This window comes from Macrobrachium nipponense, chromosome 13, assembly GCF_015104395.2.
Source record: "Macrobrachium nipponense isolate FS-2020 chromosome 13, ASM1510439v2, whole genome shotgun sequence".
NCBI lineage: Eukaryota > Metazoa > Arthropoda > Malacostraca > Decapoda > Palaemonidae > Macrobrachium > Macrobrachium nipponense.
In genome coordinates, this window is record NC_087206.1 from 42,936,077 (window position 1) to 42,961,006 (window position 24,930).

A 24,930-nucleotide genomic window follows, 5' to 3' on the forward strand; every position below is an offset into this window, starting at 1 on the left:
CAAAAAAACAAACCTTCCAATCGATTGTTTACATTCAGCTCTTACCTGTCTTATGACACACAGTAAGCCATAAATTGTCATTAGTATCTCTCTTCAACTAATGAAACTACCAAACAGTATAATAACCATTCATTTCTATTCTTTATTCTATCTTTACTTAATGGAGATACCGAGTTACTGACAGCTATAATGAAACATACGTATACGTAACGTAATAATAAAACAGAAGAAGAATTCTAAAAAATACTTATTTGTTGGCAGTCTGATTTATTTTATATTTTATGATATCTAATTCACAATTTTTTTATTAAATGTATTGCATGTACTCATTTCAAATAATTATTAAGTAACCATTAACTATAATAAACAAACAAAAAAAAGCTTCCAAACTTCTGTTTACATCCAGCACTTACGAGTATCGAACGATCGCCAAGCAATTAATTTACACAGTAAGCCATAAATTTTCATTCTCTCTCTTCAACTGCTGAAACTACCAAAAAGTATAATAACCATTCATTTCTATTCTTTATTCTATCTTTACCTAATGTTTTTTTTATTCAATGTATTGCATGAATAAGTTTTTCAATTTACAGCATCCTTTTACCAATAGAATACTTAAAGCACAAGGGGTAGATGCTGACCAATAGGAGAGCAGGACCTTATGGGGTGGCTAGCATCAGGAACAAATGGGAGAGTGGGAGGATGGTGGCGAGTTTACTCAGTTGGCGGCACGGGAGTTTTAAAATTGTTCTCGGTGGTCTGGGCGAATCTCGGGACTTTACAGCAACAACCTTTCGTATCTTGAAAACTTTTCGTATGTAGAGCAGTAAAAATTTTTCGCATTGGCTTTCGTATCTCGAGTTTTTCGTAAGTATAGCCTTTCGTATCTCGAGGTACTACTGTATATATATATATATATATATATATATATATATATATATATATATATATATATATATATATATATATATACATATATTATTATATTTATATACTATATATCTTATATATTCATACATACTATATATATATATATATATATATATAATATAGTATATATATATATAATATATATATATTATATTATATTATATTATATTATATTATATCTATATATTATATATATATATTATATATATACATACATATATATATATATATATATATATTTATCTTATATATATATATTATAATATATATATATATATATATATTTATCACACATACATACTTCACACAACACACACATACATTGGACCCCGTATTCGCGTTCTCCGGATTCGCAGACTCGCGCATTGGCGAATTTCTCTCTGGAACATTTCCCCGAATTATTTGTAGAAGATTCTCCTATTCACATTATTTTTCTATGAGAAAAATCCACAATTTCCTGGTTTTATATCAATTTCATCATAAAATACACTTTTTGTTATAAAACAATTAACAAAAACCATGCATGAAAATGATTAGTGGGTTTTCTTGAGTTTTAACTAATAAAATAAGAGGTTCTAAGCATTTTTATAGGGGTTCCAACTATTTGCGGATTATAACTATTCAAGGGGGGGTGTCTGGTACACATCCCTTGCGAATACGAATACGGGGCCCCACTGTATGCCATATGTATGTAATTGTGATAAAACCACAAGCCCCCCCCCCCCCCCCCCCCCTCCCCCCCCCCCCCTTAGCTTCTTGATTTCATCACACACTTATATATGCTTGTTGCTATTGGTGTAAGTTCCAAATGCAGAAAAACAGTGATTTTGTAATGACAAGTATATCCAAAGAAAGTAAAAAAAAAATCCATGAGCTAAGAGGGCATTGAGTTGATAGCAATTACATGCATATCTAGTAAAAAATGGCGATTATATAAACTACTGGTCCCTTTTTGCCAAGTACACATGTATTTACCACAATAGAGATATATGATGGCTGGCAATGCTACGCATCCTTAGGAAAATGTTGGTAACTTTGCTCACACGTAAGCAGATTGATTGAGAAAGGGCTTTTGGGGGGTAGGGGAGGCCTTGAGAAGGTTCCAAGGGGTGGAGTGGTGTCAGATGGCTGGGCTCCATGGGAAAGGAGGGACTCACTCAAAGAATGGGTTGTTTTGGGAGGTGGATGGAGCTAGGGAGCAGTTTCCCTGGCTGGGAGTCAGTATTGAATAGGTGAGGAGGGCTAGGTATACATCTGATTGTTAGTGCTGGTTTTGTTTAATGTTGTTATACTTAAGGGTTTTGAAATTGGTATTTTATGCTATTCTCATGTATGTTTTTACTATATTTTCTCAGTTTTTATATTTGCAACCCAAAAGATAAATGCAATCTTGTGCTTAGGGTACATATGAACACGCACATTCGTTCACTGCCACTGGTGAGCTTTATAGAGCTTTTTTATTGTTTTTTCTTTTTTCCTATGCTTATAATTTTTTTATTTTGTAATATACTCTTCTCATATTTTTCCTATGTTTTCTCTCTTTCTTTCAACCAAAAATATAAACGCAACCATGAAATACGGATGGGATACTTACACATTCATTCTCTGGTGTTGGTGATCTTGCTATAGCTTGTTTTGTTTTGTGTTGTTTATTATTTTTTTATTTATATTTTACACTTCTCATTTATATTTTTACTGTTTTCTTGTTATTTATTTTTACAACCCAAAAGATAAATGCAATCTGTGCTTAGGGTACTCATGTATCCACACATTCACTCACTGGTGTTTGTGAATTTCCTAGAGCTTGTTTTGTTTTGTTTTTACACATATGATTTTTCCTTATTTTACTAAAGTTGGCCTATGTGTACACTTGTAATAAAATACATCAGGCACAAAGAAAAAAGAAGTAATATGTATGGTAGAGAGAGAGAGAGAGATGAATTCTCAAACTGATAGAATATTTTATGTAACAAAATAGTGTGCAGTAAATCAAGCAAAGCAGAAAAGAAAAATGGCAAATGTGATATGTCTGCTGTTTTCCCACTGTTATCCCTACATATAGGGGTCAGTTGCCTGATGCGCCTTCTCCACTGCCTTCTATCAAAGGCCTCATCCTTCACCAAACCTCTTCTCTCCATATCTTCCTACACTATCTTGCCATCTAATTCTTTGTTTCCTTCTCAGTCTTCCTCATCTAACAGGTTCTTCCCCAGGTCCACTTCACTCCCTCCTCGTCATCCATCCTTAACACGTGCCCATACCATCTTAATTGTGTCACTCTTATCATCTCTGGAATCTACTAAGCGTACTCTTTTTCTTTCATAATTTTCCAATCTCTCAAGCAGCGATATTCCCTTAATCCACCTCAGCATTCTCATCTCTGCTATAGATCTTGATTTTTAACTGACCAGCATTTTCTTATCACATACTGCTAAAGCTACATCTCTCCACTTCCCCACGCTGCTTTTATCCTACCATCAACTGCAGCTTTGCATCCTCCCTCTTGGTTTAAAGTAGATCCTGAGTATTTAGATTTTTCCGTCCGTTTTGTAATCGAGCCTCTTCTTTTTTGCATTACTGTTCTGTCTGTCCTTTCTACTGCTCAACAAAACCTCTTGTTTTATTCACTGTCACATTTAAGCCCCACCTCTCTAAAGACTCTTGCCACACTCCAACCTTTCATTCCTGATCTCTTCACTCAACACATCTATGACCAGTGCAAACAAAATTGGGTTTAATTCTGACCCCTATGGTTTCCCAACATTAACTTCAAAGTTTTCTGTTTCTAGACTGCTGTTATTACCTATGTGCTTTTACATATGAAATGCTAATAGTACTGTGTAAAGATGGTAATGTCAACGTTGATGAAATTCCACATGTAGGAGTAAACACACAGTGGCATATAAGTAAAGCATTATTGATGATATGAGGTTAAATGAAAATATTAATTCCAGTAAAACAGAAATTGATGAACTACTTTTAGTAGTGTTCTGAACCGCTTGTGGACGGGTAACATACATATATGTTTACATATAGCTTTGTGATAAAATCTGGGTAACATACATGTATGTTCAAGATTTGGCTCCATACAGTTTGAACTAATTTTTTGTGGGAAAAATGTTCCTAGTTCCATTTTTCACTACAGACAACCCCCCGGTTACCGTTGGTATATGTTACCGGCATTTCGGTTTTAAGGGATTAGTTCAATAAATTCATGACAGAGTTTTACCTCCATAGGGTTTATAGCGCCGTTGTCTGGTTATCGGTGGCTTAGGCTTAGTTCCGAGACCGCCTCATAAAATACAAACAGAAATACGTATGCATCTTTTCCTTGGCTCTTTTAAAAAGTTATCCCTTACTTTGCTGTATCCATTAATACTGTATGTAGTCTTATATTACTATTGTATCATGAAATACAAGAAAACCAATCCTGTTATGGTTTGGAAAAATCAGTTGAGGGCATAGGTAAGATTAGGTTGATGTATTTGACTCGATTCAGAGCGATTTTCTTGCTTCTATTTAGCTAAATTTAATTTCTTGAAACTATTCATATGTAACAAGGTTATTTTTTGTTATATGAAGTGTATTTTAAGTTGAAATATGATTTAAATACAGCTTGTGAAATAAGACTTAGTTATATTTTTCCATTAATGCAGTACTCAACAAGATATTAGGCTGCTTAGCATCAGAAAAGTTGGGAAGAAATTTTGTCAGTGCATTAAGCTGTTTACAGCACGTAGAGAAAGGGGTGGAGCTTGGACACTGACAAGGAGAGAGAGCTCAGTCATTTGCTTGGAGGTTTAAAAAGCAGCTGTATATTTTTTGGTCAGCGCTCTCACCACAATTTTTGTCTACTACGTATAATTTTATTCCCTCTTGACCTTAATATGGGCCAAGACAGGGATTTGATTCAACAGATAATGGCAGAGATATGTCGTTGAAGCAATCTGGCCTTAAAACAAAGCAAATATCAAATCAGCTGGTTGTAAAGAGGCGTTAGTTCGATGCTGGGTTACCAGATTTAATGAAGGTGGCAACCATGAGATTCCGTCTCAGAAAAAGTGCCCTGCTATGCATATATGCATAAGAAGGCTTCTGATCAAAGTTTGGCTGTTCTCAAGCGTCAATTAAATACGAACAACAAATATGCATCTTCTTGGCTCTTTTAAAAAGTTATGCTTTACTTTACTGTATTCAGTGATACTGTATGTGGTCTCATATTTCTATAATATTATAGAATACAAACAAAGCGATTAATGTTTTGCTTTGGAGAAATCAGTTGAGGGCAGGGTCAGGTTTATTTTGTCCTATTTAACTCTATTCAGAGCAATTTTCTTGCTTCTATTTAGTGTAAATAGATCTCTAGAAACTTACTTTATATGGGACTAGGTTATTTTTTATTTTTTGTTGTGAACTCGATTGTTATTTTTTTCATTAATAGATGGCGTCAGGAGATTTTTTGTTAATAGATGGTGTCAGGAGATTTTTGTCTGTGTGTGTGTGTGTAAAATATTCCATTCGTTATTTTCATCCTATTTCTTAGTAATACAAGATTTACGTATTTATCTTTTATTGGCATGTAAAGAACAGTAAAATATCTTCTTTCATAGCCAGTATTTTTAATTAAAATACTTTTTTCTCCACCATTATTTGCGGTAGAGTTACATCCATGTTGCTGAAGCACGATAATTTGTAGTTATTTGCAGTGCGTACATTTATTTGTCTCAGTTTCAGCTACAACTGCAGCTTAAATTTAGCAGTACTATATTTCCTTGCCAATATTTTCTCCATAGCATACATATAAAGGTATAATGCAAAAGTATTCAAGTCCTGTTCTACTTAATTAACATAATTTGTAACGTAACTACGGTAATTTTTTACTGTCGTACGATGGCTGAAATTCAAGCAAAGAAAATGTTTCTGTTAGATTTAGTTCGGTTGTTGTAGCAGTTATTGTTATCGTTCAGTTGTTTATGGCTGAAGCTTTACTAACAATATTTTTATTGTTCGTTTGTTTGAAAAAGCTCTCTCTCTCTCTCTCTCTCTCTCTCTCTCTCTCTCTCTCTCTCTTCTCTCTCTCTCTCTCTCTCTCTCTCTCTCTCTCTCTCTCTGATACCAGTGAGTTCATCGAATCTGACAGGAAAAATTTGTAGAACTACCATGCAGACCATAGTAAATGATTAGTTAAATGAAATTCCACATTTCCATTAAAAAGTTATCACATATTAGGGCAAAATATCTGTCTTGTGACATTATCTAAGGCATCTTTAACAAGTCTACAGACTTGAATTTCGGTTAGTGACGATTTTTGGTTAGTGTCAGGCCCCCAGGAATGGAACCCCTGTCATTAACCAGGGGCTGCCTGTATTGGCACTGCTTCAGATTGCTGTAAAACAGTCTGAGTGCACAGTAAGGGATTCAATCTTGCTTGAAGTGGTGAAGGGGAATGTCACAACTTTCCATCCAAGGATGCATCCTAAATATTTTACAATTAGTATAGTACTTGGAATTTGTTGTTGGCTTTAGTTCTTATCTGTTATGATACTGTCTGAGCTGTAATTATAATTGTGACAAAATAAAAGTTAATTTTTAGAAAGAACACTCATAACTTGGTAAAATTAGCCCATTTTTATGGCTCGCACTGGGTAGGCGATATTAATTGATAAGACCAAAGGTTTGTTCTGAATATGAACAATTTCACTTACACATTTCTGTGGAATGTACAGACTTTTAGCAATTAAAGAAAATTATTCTCATAATTCTTTTGCTAGTAGGCTTAGACACCTGATCCAGAGAATCTAAACATGTTGGTGCAAATGGCAATTGATCAGATTTGTATATGTGGTGATATAACATGATAATAATAGTACAGTATAGATGAATTCAGTAAGTAAAATGTCAGTTTCATTAACATTGCCATTACCTTTAAAACAGCTGTAATAGCCTATTTGTCTTAAACGGATAACTGATAAGAATATTGCTGTATAAAAGTTCATTAATGGTCATAAAACTATAATAGGCTGTTAGTAAACATAGGTTGAACTGTGTCATTTATGAAAGAGAGAAAAAGGAGTTGAATTTATTTCAAAGAATTTGTGCAATATATTTTGTTGCAAACAAGGGCCAAAAATGTAGATAATTGCCTTTAGCATAATGGTTTCAGTTTAACCCTTAAACGCCGAGTGGACGTATTTTACATCAACATTTTTTGTCTCTCGGGTGCCGACTGGACGTATTTTACGTCGTCATACAAAAGTTTTTTTAAAAATTCGCGGAAAAATACTTATAGGCCTACCAGCCAAAAACTCTTGAATCATGCGCCTTGGGGGATGCTGGGAGTTCACGGATCAAGGTGTTGTTTTGTTTACAATTGTTACGCAGGCGCGCAAGCGAATTTCTTTCTTGCCGCACTAAAAAGTATCGGTGACACATCTTGGAAATTATTTCGTCACTTTGACATAATTTTTGTACCATTTTAAATTAGCTGTTACATGGAGTATTATATATGAAAATGTGTGTGCATTTTTATGTAGAATACAACCAAAAAATACTCATGATTGTAGCTTTTATCAGTTTTGAGATATTTTCATATAAATAACGATAAGTGCCAAAATTTCAACCTTCGGTCAACTTTGACTCTACCGAAATGGTTGAAAAACGCAATTGTAAGCTAAAACTCTTATATTTTAGTAATATTCGATCATTTACCTTCATTTTTCAACAAATTGGAAATCTCTAGCTTAATATTTCGATTTATGGTGAATTTATGAAAAAACTTTTTCCTTACATCCGCGCGGTAACTCTCCGAAAAAAAATCATACATGCGATTTTGGTAATGTTTGCACCATTTTAAAATTAGCCGTTACATAAAGTTTTATATATGGAAATGTGCGCAATTCCATGCACAATACAACTAAAAACAACCCATGGTTGTAGCTTTTATCAGTTTTGAAATATTTTCATATAAAAAATGATAAGTGACAAATTTTCAACCGTCGGTCAACTTTGACTCTATCGAAATGGTCAAAAAACGCAATTGTAAGCTACAACTCTTATATTCTAGTAATATTCAATCATTTACCTTCATTTTGCAACAAATTGGAAGTCTCTAGCACAATATTTCGATTTATGGTGAATTTATGAAAAAAATAAAATTTTCGTTACGTCCGCACATACGTGTGATTGTGGTAATGTTTGCACCATTTTGAATTAGCTGTTACATATAGTTTTATATATGAAAATGTGCGCAATTTCATGTAGAATACAATTAAAAATAATTGAAGGTTGTAGCTTTTCTCATTTTCGAAATACTTGCATATAAATCACGATAAATAGAAAAATAACCACGTTCGGTCAAATTTGACTACCGAAATGGTCTAAAAACGCAATTGTAAGCTAAAACTCTTACAGTCTAGTAATATTCTGTCATTTATCTTCATCTTGAAACAAATTCGAAGTCTCTAGCACAATATTTAGATTTAAGGTGAATTAAAAAAAAAAAAAAACTTTCCTTCCCTCCGCGCGCGGATTCTTCGTCACAAATCTCTGAAATGCGTACGTCGCATTCTCGGAATATTTGCTCCGCTTCATATTAGGCATTTCATAGAGTTTTATATATGAAAATGTGCGCAATTTCATGTAGAATAAAATGAAAAATATTTGAAGGTTGTAGCTTTTCTAAGTTCCGAAATAATTGCATATAAAAAAAAATATTAAAAAATTTGACATTCGGTCAACTTTAACTCGTCAGATATGGTCGAAAACTGCAATTGTAAGCTAATACTCTTACAGTATAGTAATATTCAATCATTTGTCTTCATTTTTAAAGAAATTGGAAATCTCTAGGACAATATTTAGATTTATGATGAATTTTTGAAAAAAATATTTGTTTACGTCCGTGCGTTACGAATTCATGCATTATCTTGTGATAATATTTTATCTGTGTTGCTTTTATTGTTTTACAATGTGTTATATACCAAAATGATTGCAATTTAGTGTACATTACAACGAGGGAAAAAAATTAACTTTACCTTTTAACTGTTTTGCGCTTAGCGCGATTTGAATACAATTATATATGAAATTTTGTTTTCGCGCTATCATATATCGCATTATTTATATATGATAATGATAATTTTTTAATTTCTGATGGTTGCATACTAAACTTCTGGCAATGACAAAAAAAGGAGCCAAAAATGAACTCTTAATCTTGAAAGCTAAGCGCGCTGTGATTTTTTGAAAAAAATATTTTTTCCGCTTCCGCGCTCACTCCGAGACCGCCTCGGCACGCGGAAGACGATATTTAATATACCCCTTCGGCATTTGAGGGTTAAAGTGTGAGGATTATTGTTTATTTTCTAGATAATTGTACGTGCCCATAACCAGATTTTTCAATTGTGTAACTGGCCCTTGGCTCTAATAATTCAAATAATTGAAGGATTACTTTATATATATATATATACAGGCAGTCCCCGGGTTACGACGGGGGTTCCGTTCTTGAGACGCGTCGTAAGCCGAAAATCGTCGCAAGCCGGAACGACGCTTTTGGAAATATGTCTTAAACTAATAAAAAGTTATAAAAACCTTACTTGTAATCCTTTGGTTACACTACATGTTGTTTCCTGTAGTTTTATGTACAACCTGGAGTTATTTTCATAAAAGAATGCTGGTTCTTGAAGGTAAAAACTATTGTAATCCTCTGGTGACACTACATTCTTGAAGTTTTATGTACAACCTGGAGTGATTTTGCAAAATCTTGAGGGCTACAAGAACAGCTGATTACTATTTACGTATCATATAGACTAATTAAAGTAAATGTATCTTTAAATAGGCTTATATATTAGTATCAACAAAACATTTCCTGCCATGAGTCAGAGGCCGTTTAATGAAACGAACACTTCTCTGTCCTATCTGTTCAGAAAATAAACGTTACGTCAATCCCCGAGACCATTGTTGCCAAAGCGTCTCTCTCTCTCTCTCTCTCTCTATCTCTCTCTCTCGTCCTCTCTCTCTCTCTCTCTCTCTCTCTCTCTTCTCTCTCTCTCTGATCAAATTACATTGGAAACTTGACATACGATTGCCCTAATATACGAATGTTTTGAGATATAACAGAAAATTTGCGAAAATACAAGCTTTGATATACAACGAAAATATTTGAGATACGATTTTGCGATGAGTGTTAGTTGTATAGGCGACCGATAAATGGCGTTCAGTCTGTTTGTTTGTTGGTGCTGCATGTTAACACGTCGTTGTTTAGTTCGTTGTATTTGCGCCTATTTTTCGTGTTATTTTGTCTATTTTATTATTAACCATGGGTCTCAAAGCTAAAGACAAAGCAGGTGATAAGAAAAAACCAAGAAAATGATTTCGATGGAAGCAAAACATGAAATTATAGCAAAGCAATGAAACGTGGCGTTCGTATCGTCGATTTGGCAAACGAGTATGGTCGAAATCCTTCTACATATCCACGATCATCAAGCAGAAGGAAGCTATAAAAACCCCCGAGACCATTGTTGCCAAAGCGTCTCTCTCTCTCTCTCTCTCTCTCTATCTCTCTCTCTCTCTCTCTCTCTCTCATCTCTCTCTCTCTGATCAAATTACGTAATGGATAATGTCTCTCTTTGGATACTACTTCGATTTTGCCAAATATTGAGGGCTACAAGAACAGTTTATTACTATTTACGTATCATATAGACTAATTAAAGTAAACGTATCTTTAAATAGGCTTATATTATTAGTATCAACAAAACATTTACTGGCATGAGTCAGAGGCCGTTTAACGAAAACGAACACTTCTCTGTCCTTAACTCGGAGCGTCGGAAGACGCCTCTCTCTCTCTCTCTCTCTCTCTCTCTCTCTCTCTCTCTCTCTCTCTCTCTCTCTCTCTCTCGATCAAATTACTGGATAATGTCTCTCTTTGGATACTTGGAATTTGCGTTGTAATCTAACCAGAAACTTCGTTTTGTTATTATTACTGGAAACAAGCAATGATTTTTTCATTATTTGCGCTTTTGGACTGTTATATGTAAACTAGTATGTATTCATCATGTCTCGGAAACTAGTTCCGCATATGAGGCGTCACTAAAAAACATAGAAAAATACAACATAAAAAGTGTCGAAAATCATCATAATCTTAAAATTTTTGTTGTAATCTAACCAGAAACTTATTTTTATTAATATACTGTGCTAAACTATAAAGGATTTTTATCATAGTATGCGTTTTTTAAAAGCGTCGTTAACTCGGAGCGTCGGAAGCGTCAGCGTCGTAACCTCGGAACAAGCGTCGTAACCCAGGACGGATTTTTCCATTGAATATTTAAGAAAAGCGTCGTAACCTCGGAACGTCGTAAGCTGGGGACCCGCCTGTATATATATATATATATATATATTATATACACACACATATACCCATATTCACGGGGATGCGTACCAGACACATACACACACACCACGAACAGTTAGAACCTACAAATAGTTCGATCTCCTTATAAAAATGCTTAAAACGGCCTATTTTGTTAGTTAAAACTCAAGAAGACCCCTCTAAAAATATTTACAACTTTTTTTTAATAGTTTTATCACAAAAAGTGCATTTTATGGTGAAATTGATTAAAAAAAAAGTGGATATTTAACAGAAAAATACCGCGAATAAGCAGGGGAAATATTCCTGAGAGAAATCTGCGAATGTGCAAGTCCACGAATCTGGAGAATGTGATTACGGGGATCCACTGTATATATAATATACGTTGATGTATATGTATATAATATATATATAGGCAGTTTCCGGTTGTACAGTGCTTGTCTAGCGATGACGATAACTGGATTTCGGAGCTGATATGTGCCGATCCTGTTTATCATGCTGATTCCCACTTAGCAGAGGTTGGTTTTATTATCACAGATTTTTGGTTATTGTTGCGCTGTCGGGAACTGAACCCTGTCGATAATAGGGACTGCCTGTCTATGTGTGTATATTTAAAGTGGTACCTCGTTTTTCAAAGGTTTGGTTTTTTGAACTTAAATGTTTTAGAAAATAATATATCGTTTGTCAAACAAATGCTCATACTTCGAACTGACTGATTATCTAGTTTATACTTGTATTCAATGGCCTACTGTGTCTTACAAGAAAAACTATGAAAATATTTTTTAATTTACATATTTATTATAATGATAACCATATTTGACAAAATAGATAAGAAATATAAAGCATTTCAATATAAAATTTAGCATATAAATTGTATAAAATCGTAACTGCGGAGACATCACGCCCACCTGACTCGAGACTGAACGAGGGTGCATTGATGTATTACGGGAGAAGAAGAGAGTTAAAATATTACTGTTTGTATGTAAAAGCAATAACAATTCACATAAAAAAAGGGAATTTCACAATAAATTTAACATAATGATAAAATATGAAAACTAATGCAATTCAGAAAAAAAAGTCTTGATGAAAGAACAAAGCTTTTTACATTAGAATTTAGCATAAATGGTTAACAAAATAATTTGCCATTGTGGTGATGCACAGCTAACTTGAAGTAGAAGGGGCATTTATATTTTTGAGGAATAATGGATGAATGATTTTAAGTTACCGTGCGTCATAATATTATTTAGGAGAGAAGATACAGTAAAATCTTTATTATAGTATGTATGTAAAAGGCGTACCAATTCTCATTAAAAATAAAATTTAATTTCACAATAAATTTAACGTAAGGATAAAATTAAAAAAAATCAAATGCAATACAGTAAAATGGAAAAAAAGCTTGCTCGAGTCAGTGTTCGGTGCGCTGAGCGAGACGATAAAGAGGAGAGATGGAAGAAGGGAGTCTGCTTCCTACTGACTTACCAGCTGGTCTGGGATGAATATTCGCCCATTTCTTTCACTTACACTTGATCTGCCTAAATCACTTCTATTTGTTACAGTAAAATACATATCTAGTGACAATTGCTTGTTACGATTTATACTCTGTAAAAGTAACTCGGCTCATTAATAAGCAAACTGGTGCCGCATTCAGCTTGTGCGTACCTTTGATTGTTTGTTTAAACGCTTCCTTGTGAAAAGTTATTTTATCTCTATTTTTCTTGCATTCTTGACTTGTTTGTTTGCAAAATCCTTGTGTTAATTATAAAGTCTGCTGTTTGCCAACAGTGAGTTGATGATTTGTGGCATAATTAATCTCTTTCGTGCACTTAAGATCCAAGTGTAAACATACTAATTACTCTCTCTCTCTCTCTCTCTCTCTCTCTCTCTCTCTCTCTCTCTCTCTCTCTCTCTCTCTCTCTCTCTCTCTCTCTCTCTCTCTCTCTCTCTCTGATGATGTTCCATCCTCCACTAAGAAATTCTGGGTTTTAGAATTGGATGAAGCCATTGTTAGCCTGTACCTATATAAACAACAGAATCAAGAAACGGCTGTTTGCCGGGTAATTTTCCGCGTTAAGAGTCGAGTTGAAGTTGTTAAAACCTGGCATTTCTCAATGCTGCCTTCCAAAAAGTAAAAATAAAATACATTTTTCCTCATTCTTCAAGCAATGGAGATCTGAAGAAAGAAAAGTAAATTGAAACTGCAGGTTACAGCTGAGGCCAAAGAAAGTTAAATGGAGCAGGCAAAATTTATTTCCGGAACTGGCGAAATCACACTCAATTCTTATACAGTCTAAGTATTGTGCACTTTTTAATCCCAATTGTTAATTTACAAGAAAATGTATCTGAATTATATCTCTTCTAGCAGCTAATGGCAGTGAAGATATCGATAGTATACTAGATCAGCTGAGAGTTTGAGAATGTAAACAATAGTCAAACACAAATGGCATATGACAATTTTTACATCCTGTAATGCTTTTAACTTTTGCAAATGATCATTTTCTCCAAAAAATATTTAGGTTTATAGAGCTTTTCAGTTTGTAGAATTACCTATAGAGATCGTACACCTGTAACAAAGTGAGAACTCGTTCATCCTCACGTTTAATTATTGTAATTATACACGGTTATTAAAGTTATTTTGTTTAGAGTATCAATAGTTGCACTGGTGATTCACTCGAGTTACCTGCAGTTTGGACCATTATTACAGATGTTTTGTTTAGTGTCAATAAGTGTGATAATAGTTAACTATCGACACTTCTGGGGATAGCCTATCATTGATAATCTTGGCAGGGTTTATGGTTTGCTTCAGCACAGTAAGCACTGTAAGTCCGGGTTAGGTCTTCGTAAATTTTATATATTATATATACAGGCAGTCCCCGGGTTACGACCGTGTCGGCTTACGACGTTCCGAGGTTACGACACTTGTCAATAGACGTTAGGTTACATGTAGCAATTTTCATTTTTTACTTTAGAGCTTTGGCTTTTAGGAAAAGATTGAGGTTCAGAAAAAGAGTAGCGCTGTTGTGAAATAGTGGATGCCACATGTGCATCTACATTCAATAGTAGTTGCTTATTGCTTAGGAAGAATGTCCAAAGTACATACTTACCATACACCACACAAACTGCACTCAGCATCTACATGTCACTTCCATAAGGGAGGGTAATCTCAACAATTTCATTAATGCTTCCATAGAACTGTCTACATACTCTCTCCATTTGTATGCACATATTCTGTTACCATTTTTGCTTCACCTCCTGTCTTACCTCTTTTGTCATATTACTATTACCCATTATATATTGCTCATAAATACTTAAATGAATCAAAAAGTTGCATTCATACGCCACCCTTATTATCATTTATTACTCCATCTTACTGGTTGCCATTTACCATGATAACTTCGCTTTACTCTCAACTCCCTTTAACAAACGCTTTTACCCCATTTCTTCAGTTCCTGCTTTATGTATTTCTGCAGTTTCTCCTTTCCTATTCTTCATCAGCATTGTATCAACTGCTGACAATCATTCTCCACTCTATTCATGGTTCATGTACAGTGACATTTACCTGATTTATCATATCTCTCCATTCATAGAAGTATTCAACAGCCTAGGAGGCATAACACATCCTTGTCTCTGGCCCGGTTTTACACCAAACCTGTCATTTTTACTTTTATATTCTATGTTGCACTTCCATCATTTAACCTGTTTGTGTGTGTGTGTTTGTATGTATACATGAGCAAACACATTTAATGATGGAAGTGAAATAATACATAGATTTAATGATGGAAGTGAAACACTATATAGTAGGTAAGTTACTGTGGTGGAAAAGTAGATAGACCAAAGACAGGGATGTTTTATGCCTCCTTGGCTGTTCAATACCTCTGTGAATGGAGAGATGCATTAAATTGGAGTAGGACTGTACTGATTAGGAATAGGTCAGGAGTAACTGAAGAAATAAGTTAACCAGGAACTGAAGAAGTTAATAAAATTGTTTTTTGATGAGAGTTTAAAGTGAGGTTATGATGGTACATGGAAACCAGTAATATAAAGCAATAAAATGATAAAAAGAATGGTGGATGAATGCATATATTTGATTCATCCAAGTATTTGTTAGGAAACGTAATTGGTAGTGGTAGGATGAGAGAAGAGGTGAGACAGGAGTTGAAGTAAAAAAAGTAATAGGATATATGCAAAAAAAAAAAAAAAAAAAAAAAAAAATGGAGAAAAAAATTAAATTTCTATGGAAACCTTGGTGAAATCATTGAGTTTTAACTCTCCCTTATGTAAGTAAAGTGTGGATGTTGAGTGCAGTTTGTGTGGCATGTATGACAAAAAAAAAAAAAAAAAGTAAACATGTAGAAAAGGGTAAAGGGTTAGCATAGGTGGAAGGGTAGATCAAAGTATTTTGAGATTGTTCAGTTGTGTGGAAAGAATGGACAGCAATAGGTTGTTGAAGAGATTAAAAATTTAAAAGTGTTAGGGGGGAACACGGTGAAAAAGCCCTTGGAAAGGTTGGATAGAAGAGGTTGAAAGTGATCGGATAAAAACTTTAGGAAGCATGAGAACTAGGTGCAAGATACGTAAAGGAAATTATGCATCATGTATGGAGTTTGATGCATATGCTAAGTAGGTTTATTAAGCTGTTCATGCTGTGGAAATTTTACTGTGGGGGAGGGGGAAGCTTATTAACTATTTTGTACTTAAATTATCAATATGGTGGTAACCAGTGATTTTTTTTTATGTAGCCACCCCTCATTAAAGGAAATGGCTGAACATTTAAGATATATACATATACAGTATTTTTGTTTACAATACATATACATTATTAATATAGGTTCATTTACTGTGATTTGCATTACTAGTTTTTTTCTTTTTTTTAATAAAACTTTATTGGGGTTTTCAGTATGAAACAGTAAAGTTCAAGTGTTCATTACAATATGTATCATAAATGCAAAAGAAACTTTTTTGAATCATTGTTGAATGGCATTTTGTTCAGTATACAGTGAAAATGATATGAAATGTTTTTACACTAGTACATTGATAAGATTGCAAGGTAGATTATTCCCTGAATATGTATACCAAGAATTTTAGTTTCATATGCTCTTAGCTTTACAGGAATAGCTACTTTTTGGGGTATATCATGCTTTATGATGATTACAGGTTTGGCTACAACACTTTTGCTTCAAACAACTGACCAGAATGGGAGGTTAGTGACCATTAACCAGGGTGCCACTAGTGCAGTACCAACATCAGTGGTCACTACATCATCTAGTGGACATCATACAAGCACTCATCAAAGTACCACGACGGGAGGATCCACACGCGGCCTCAACCAGCACGGTGAGCCAGTTCCGCGCCCGTATCAGTGTGGGGTTTGCGGAAAATCATTCATTCGAAATGAGCACTTGCGGCGTCACGTACTGACTCATTCAGGCGAAAAACCCCATGTATGTAATACTTGTGGAAAAGCGTTTTCCAGACGTGAACACTTAACTAAGCACATGAGGTCCCATATAAAACCTCCCTTGCCAACTGTGACTTCACAGCCTAGTTCTCAACCAAGTCATAGTACCATTCAGGTGGGCAGCATATCTGCAAGTGTGGCCACACCACAACCCACTCTCACTGTGGCTCAGTCTGTGGCAGTGTCGCTACCTACTCCTAGTGTTGTGGCAACAACCAATGCTGCTCACCAACAGCCACCTCCTCATGGTGTACCACATACGGTTGCAGCTACCCATGGAACCCCAGTGGCTCATGCTGCTCATCTACCCCCTGGCACACATTATTTACCGATGTTTGGATTGCTGGCAGAAGTGGTTTGAACAGCTGCCTCATGATAATTGACTGACAGCCAACCTGGATTTGTCCCCCCCCCTCCCCCTTATGGTTAACTAATGGCAGCAGGAGGCACATGTTTCATTACCTTTGTTTAAATTTTGATTTTAATGTTCTTGATGCTTTTCAGATCATCATGTATCCAGCCCAAATATTTATTTGGAAATTATTTGTCAAGTTATTTACCCAAAAGTTTGTTATAACCTTGGCTGGAACTTTGAAATTTGTTTTCAAAAATTAAATACATTCTGTAGATGTGCCATGAAACTCCCTGTAGATGTCAGGACTAGATTTTTCTCAGTATTGAAAAAACTACCGAGGAAAAATGGGTTTTTATGCGTCTCAATCCCCTTCCTACACAAACACAATATAGCGATAAATATTAAGCATATATCTTATATCTATATGTAATTGTTAGTCACGCCCACTGTGACTTCCTGTTTGATCCTTGATCACATTCCAATCACTAGTTGTATCTTTGGCTGCACTTGTGGACATTGAAAATTTTATTACTAGTTCTATATTATCACTTTGAAAAAAAAAAACAAGTCAAATTTAGAATACAATTTTTATACAGTCATGTACTTAGCAATGTATGTAAAGACACCCGAGTGATTTTCTTATAGATTTTCTTGTCATGTGACCGTAGTAGGTTCCTGGGCAAAAGCATTACTTGTACGTGTCGAAAGGCAGCTCTGTAATGTGGTTACCACAGATAAGACACTTGTGTTTGTTCCTTTTTTTTTTTTTTTTTTTTATTTATTTTTTTTAATATAAGTATATTTGATTAGAAATGCATTTTATCTCTGCTAAAAGTTAAATCATGTTCTTGTAGATTTACTTGTAAAAAGGTACCTTTTAATTGTATTGTCCCTTGTAATTATTTTTAGGAGCTTCTTATGCTTGCTTAAATGTTTTGAAATACTGTTTTATATTTAAAGGTGTTTTGTGTTGAATTTTAGGAGTTACACAAAACGAAAATAGTGATCTAACACTTAACTAAAGATTTAAGTAATTATGTCAGTTTCATGACATATGTTTGACCTTTTGGAGGAATGTATTTTTGTTTTGCCTGTATTGTTGAAAGAAGAGCAGGTTTGTGATGTTGACGTGATTCTGTTGAATTTTTTTTTTTTTCTTTCTTTTTTTTTTCAATTCTTAGAGGTGCTCAAGTGTCACATCTATCTATGTTCTTTGTTTCAATTTCAGTTTTTAGATATGACAGATCTGTATTTTGCTTCCGAGAAGTAAAATTTTGAATAAAGAATTATGGAAGGAAATTTAGGGAAAAGTAGAACAGATGTAAACTATAAATTCTTTTTAAAGAGATATATATATATAAACTATCTTCTACTGTCTGATGTGACCTTTCCTATTGAACTTACAAGGCACCCTGTTGCCTCTTAATGGAGTCTTTGTATTAAAATATTTTCTTGGTGTTGACCAACTCTTCATATATATAAATATATATATAAAGTTGATATTTTCAACACTGGTTGGTACAAAGAGTTACATATATGTTTGAAGTTTGTTGACTATAATTGCAAAGCTTAAAAATATTATGGCGTTAACTTTGTACTTTCATGTCTCTAGAACATTGCGTTATGTTCCCGTGTTGGATTATATTTTGATGTAGCTGTTAGTGATTTGTGCTTTTGATAATGCATATGCATATTTGGGAACTATTATATTCTCAAATCTATTTTGATCTCTGGACCTCCATAGAGTGAGTGGACCCCACTTAGTTAGGTCTTGATTTTATTTATTTAAATATTCCAGAGTAATGCAGGCTATGAAAGCAGGAGCTGCTCTTAATACAGATGGTTTCTTTTTATTTCCCATATTTGCAAGTAATAATGGGGTTTAATTTTTGGGAAGATTTTGGTTTAAAAAGGGTACCTTGATTTTGTCAGTAAGTAGTAATTGTGTAATTTATACCTTGAACTTAATTTTTTCCTCTTTACGCAAAATTATTCTTCTGGCAGGGGATGCTCAATGTTACAGACTTTATAATGTATTTTAGATATTGGCAGCTCTTTCCATTACAAAATTGTTACCGACTTCCTTTCATAGTTATCCTTGCTTAGGTTTACACATTTCTTTTAGGTCCACATGTTATTAACATTGTATAAAATTAGTAACTATTGTGTATCATTACTGTTGATTTTAAATTAGTTGAGTAATCAACTACAAATACTATTGATTTACATATAACTTGACAGAGTGAAAGTAATCAGATTATATCACAAGCTAGGTGCTGTGGTGGCCGTAAGCTGCCTTGAATTGCTGATGTCCACCGTTATTGATGTAGTAGAGTGTTGAGTCATCTGTTAACTATAAATTACATCTTATGACTCTCGTGTGTTGGTAAAACCACTTTTGAAATCCTATGAGAGGAGGATTCCCAATAAACCCAATTTATGGTAAACTAATTTGACATTTATTTCATTGCTGTACATACTGCAGTCAAGCAGTTCTGTTTCAGTTTGAGTGAGGATTATTTATTGGTTTTATTAAAAAAAGCAAAAAAGAAAAAAAAAACGGGTACCATTAGATCCTAATAAATTATCTTTTTACAGTGAGATATTTTACTTAAAATAGTTCACTGTAACTTATTATTTCATTTACATTGTTTATCCCTTTCAAATCCTTTTGCCCTCTTGACAAGCATGGTATGGTATTCAGATGCATTTTGGTTGTTTTGCTAGCCAGTGTCGTCTGCCTCCTCTCATTGGCTTTCATGACTGCATAATTTTTACTTAAATTTGTGTGAAAGTACAAATTTCTGACCAAGTCGTAATTTGCCTGGTCTGGACTGTTAGCTGAAATATCAGAAATATGCAGGTTTTATGGAGTACTTTGTACAATTTTTTAAAATTAAATATACTATAGATTGGATAGACTTTGCAGTTTCAAAGATTAAGTTGAAATTTCTGCAATTGCTTTGAATTGGCAATTATTTTGGGAATGTTTCCCCATTTAGTATACATATGCACTATAACAGAGTACCTAAACCTGGTAAGATCATGCAAGTTACAGTCTAGAAAAACTCCCTCCAGAAGTGTGAAAATATTCATGGATTTTGGGCCTGTTGGCGCTTGTATTTTCCCCATCCTATTCTCATCAGTAATCCTGGAACTAATGTTATCGGGTTTGTTGAGTACCATTGGCTATTTATGCAATTTAAATATTCAGACATTTATGATAGATTCACATTATACTGTACATATATATATTTATATATTTAAAATTTTTGTGATATCCTTCCAGTTATAAAATAGGAAACATGGAGGCTAATATTAAGTGGAAAATTCTTCAATGTGTTTTAAGGCTCACAATCCCTGATTATGTTACACATTGACTTCAGCCTTGAGGTAAAGACCAACATGTGAAGTTTGGGTTTAACAAAAAAGAAAAAAAAGATTAGCAAACAGGTGTATTGCAGTAAATCTTCAATAAAAAGAGGAAGTCATGAATATTTTTGAATACCCTTCAATTTTGATTTCAACATTTCTTTGCATGTAATATAGCACATAATTTGATATAACTCAAATGTAGGCTTGCACTCCGTCACTGCTTGCTTTTTGACATGTATTGCAAATTCTGTTTAACTAGAAAAGTTAACTGTGCCATTTAGTTTGGCACTGAAGGTGTCCTGATAATTTTTATCCAGGTATTATTAAGTCTGGTAAATATGTGAAGAGTTTGCTTTAATCATATGACAGGAATTACTCATTCCTAACTAAGTTGTAGCCAAGAAATAAAGTTTACTTTGTAAAGTATTTTTGGCATAATCTTTTACAGAGCATTGCTTAATGTAATGGAGAAATGTGGGCATTTTTGGTTGAGCATCAAGCTTGAGAAATCAAGGAAGCAACTTCAAGGTATTATCTAAGAATACTAATAACTTTGATAGAGTACCTTTGTCACAAGCAAAGTAACATTCTTTTAAGATTAATCAAAACAGTACAACAAGTCTCTTAATTTAGGTAAGAGACCAAGTGTAGAATTTTCCTGAAGCAATGATTCCCTCTATTATGTACAGCAGACTAAAGGCTCCAGTCGGTTTTGGTTGGAGGTGCAAGTTCTGTGAACACAAGTTTATTAAACTGTTTTGTCAATGTTGTTACTATATAAGAGGCATATTATGCGTCGGCAGAGAGTTACGCAAACTTTGTGAAAAGTAAAATTGAAGCATGGGAAGAACTCCTCTGGTTTGTTTAATATCCAGACTTTAATTCAATTCCAGAGAGACCATATTGATGATTTGCCAAATCATTCTGACCTATTCAAATGGTTTGATTATCTTACCCTAGTGTGTAAGAAAAAGTTGAAAGGAGTGGACTTTAAGTCACGCAAAGTGCCAGTGACTTTTACCAAAAAAAAGTTAAGAACATTTGTATTTCCTACTATAATACAGTCTACTTTAATCTTTTTATACTGCTTAGGAATTTAACTAACCCTCCAACAACTTCGTTAAGGGTCAAGTCTACTATCCAGTAATGAGATTGTGCTCAAGATAATTTATAATTACACCTAGAACATTTAACTAGCACTCAGAATGAAAAAGCCCACATTCATAAACTCGTAGTTAAATATATTTTTGAAGAGCTAATGTGTAGATGTTCCTGTTAGTGACTGATAATCAATAATTGGTAAAATATATCGAATAATGTGACTAATAGTAATAAATGAAAACAGGCCTTGTCAAGAATCTATCTCACATGACCCAAGGGTGCCTGAATAGCTCACAACACAGTTCCCATATATACAGAATTAGGCGAGTAAAAATTATTTTTAATTTTTTTTTGTGAATAAACAACAAATGTCAAGTCTTGGAAAAATAGTTTATGCAAGAATTTTAATAATTACCTTTTTCAATTAAATTTACATGGTAATTAATTTAATAAACTTTATTGGTAAATACAAATTCTTTGGAGTGCCTCAGTGGCGTGGTTGATATGGTGTTTGCTTCCCACCTCGGTGGTCGCGGGTTCGATTCTCGACCATTCCATTGAGGAGTGAGAGATGTGTATTTCTGTGAAAGAAGTTCACTCTCGACGTGGTTCGGAAGTCACGTAAAGCCGTTGGTCCCGTTGCTGAATAACCACTGGTTCCATGCAACGTAAAAACACCATACAGACAAACAAACAAACAAATCCTTTGGGCAAGCCCTTGGAGAGCTAATTAAATTGACTCGCTGGTCTTATTAAGCTTTTTCAAAAACACATCTTCCACTGGTTTTAGATATAGAGCAATAGTTTCAGAAAGGATTGAAACTTCCTGACAAATATTTCCTTACATTTTCATGGCTGAACTAGGCTACACCTTGTTTACAATTTAGATTGTTAACCTTTATGGTAAAATATCGTGATAAAGCAATATTTGGTTTGTGGGGTGTCACACTTTTCCCATTTAATCAATATTTCTTCAAATGGGTCACACTCAGGTATTGGATGAATATCCTACAATGCAAAACCACTTACAATTCAACATATCCCCTAAATATTAACCATGGACAAAAAATCATTACAAGATTGTCAGGATCTAAAGCATTTTCTGCATTTTTTTTCAAATTGTAGAAAGTTCGTTTTAATACTATACCGAATAAGACCCAACACACTAAGTAAGTAAAAACAAGCCACCCAAGGCAAGATTAAATGTTTTGACTAGTCTGGTTAAACAATCCAATAACCAGTTGAAATTTACTAATTGCTATTTCATATTTTGGCTAAGAAAAACTTTGTGGTAGCCTTATGAAAACAGAATGCTAATTCAGTAGCTTGGTTAAACTATTAATAATGAAATTAAATTGTTTGCAATTTTCAGAAACATCGTAAATTTCTAAACTATATCTACAGTTATCGAGAATATTTTTTATGGTTAAATATTCAAGTCATCAGTACCCATTGATAAGAACTCGGTTGAAAACCCAATTATAGAAATCCATTCTACGACATAATAAAGCTGACTGCGGAAAATGCTCTACATATATTCACCAGACATTACATTGTGGTCTTGGAAGACCATATTGAAACTGACAGCTGTATCACAAATTTCATTACTAGTGCAGAAGATAATTTATATTTCAAATCCTGATTTAATAATATTAGGGAAACAGGGTTCAATTTTGGTCAAAAGAAATATCAAAACATTCATAAAAAGCATATAATCGGCCATAATTATTAGATCATTAAAAATAAGACATGCTCTTACCTTCTGTCATTTGCCAAAACGTACCTTCCGCCGTCTGCAAAGATTCCGAGTGTTCAATCACCTATCAGTAGTTTAGGAATAGAACGATGTTTTTTTTTTTTTTTTTTTTTTTTTTTTTTTTGTGGGGGTGGGGGGGGGGGGGCGGTTTTGTGTGTGTTCATGTTGTAAGAGTATTCTAGATTTTGAGAATACTGAATGCTATTATCATAAATAGTTAATACTGAAGACCCCGGACGCATATTTCCCAAGTCTGGAAGAGTATAGGGATAGGGGAAATTTGGACCACTCAAAGCGCGAGGAGCTGATACATCGACGTCACAAGCCACGCCTTCTAGCGCCTCGGTCACGATGCCGAAGATAAACTTCCCTATTTCACAGTTTACGCCTTGTATGACCTACACATTTTAGTCAGATATATCTAAACAATGTAACACTAATTTAAGAACAATATATTCTTCAAATGAGATGCACCGTGAAATATATGTTATTGGCTTCTCCCTCTTGGTAATAGTACTCTGCCTGTTTATTCCTGCTCGCAAATTCGATATTCTCCATAAATTATATTTTTATTGTGTTTCTAAATTATATACTTGAAAATTCATCTTTATTGCCATTTATAAAGAGTTGCGATAACTCATGGGATGAATCAAATAATATTCAAGATGGTAAAAATGATGGATATGACCTGTTTGTAGGGGAAATAGAGAGGGAGTAGGCTTATACTACGGATTTCTATGGACATAAGCTATTTCGTAGAGTAATGAACATTACCGTGCATTATATAAAGGCAATATACTGGTCATTACTAGGTCATGAACAGGAATCAGACTGATATAGTCCCTACTATTTACAGGGACACAGTATCAGCTTCATTGATTAAATTATTTCAAGAGCTAATGTGCCCGTAAAGAAACCGAAGGAAACCTAGGTATTGTTGTTTTGGTGATCTAAGTTAGCCTACTGTAACCAAATATAGTTACTTGACAAAACCATCCTTTCAGTAGTTTATCTGGATAAGGTTGTTTTTCAAGTGAACTTGAAAAGCTGTAGTAAAAAATTGCCTTTTTGAGGTGGATTCCGTTTTGATAACCTTCCAGTTGTCCTTACCTGATTTGTACTTGTCATCCATTGTGTGCAAAGAAAAGACTGATTATTTAATTTATTTAATATTTTTGGGAAACCATTTGTACTTGTCATTAATTGTGTACAAAGAATTAAAATGAGTATTTAATTAATATTTTTAGCAATTACAGGAGTACAGAATACCTATTATTCATGGAGTTACAGTAGACTTTACTGAGCTGAACTAGAGCAGAGTTGATGCATAAATTTATTAGAACTGCGATATGCTTCAAAATAAATATGGATGACACTTTTTTTTCCAAACACTTTTTAAAGAGAAAATTTTATACAAATATTCAACATGCATGTATACATATGGCAGTTATTATTTTAGTACTGTACTTTATCTTTTTATAGCCTGAAACAACAGGCAGTAACGCCTGAAAAACGTTCCATGCTCCATGCTTTTAAAGTCGCCACTTTCAAAGTCCAAGATTAAAATAATTAAATTCATGTTGATGGGAGTCGAAGTGCCGCGA

At 34.0% G+C, this 24,930-nt stretch overlaps 1 protein-coding gene across 2 annotated transcripts in view; it reads left to right on the plus strand.

Moving 5' to 3' along the window:
- Positions 1–20,585, plus strand: part of LOC135225761 (zinc finger and SCAN domain-containing protein 2-like) — a 139,112-nt gene extending 118,527 nt beyond the window's left edge. For both annotated transcript variants that reach the window (XM_064265209.1, XM_064265210.1), the window contains exon 4: positions 16,436–20,585. In XM_064265209.1, the coding sequence (XP_064121279.1) occupies positions 16,436–17,100 (665 nt within the window). In that variant the 3' untranslated portion in view covers positions 17,101–20,585. The remainder of the gene's footprint in view (positions 1–16,435) is intronic.
- Positions 20,586–24,930: the final 4,345 nt, after the last annotated feature.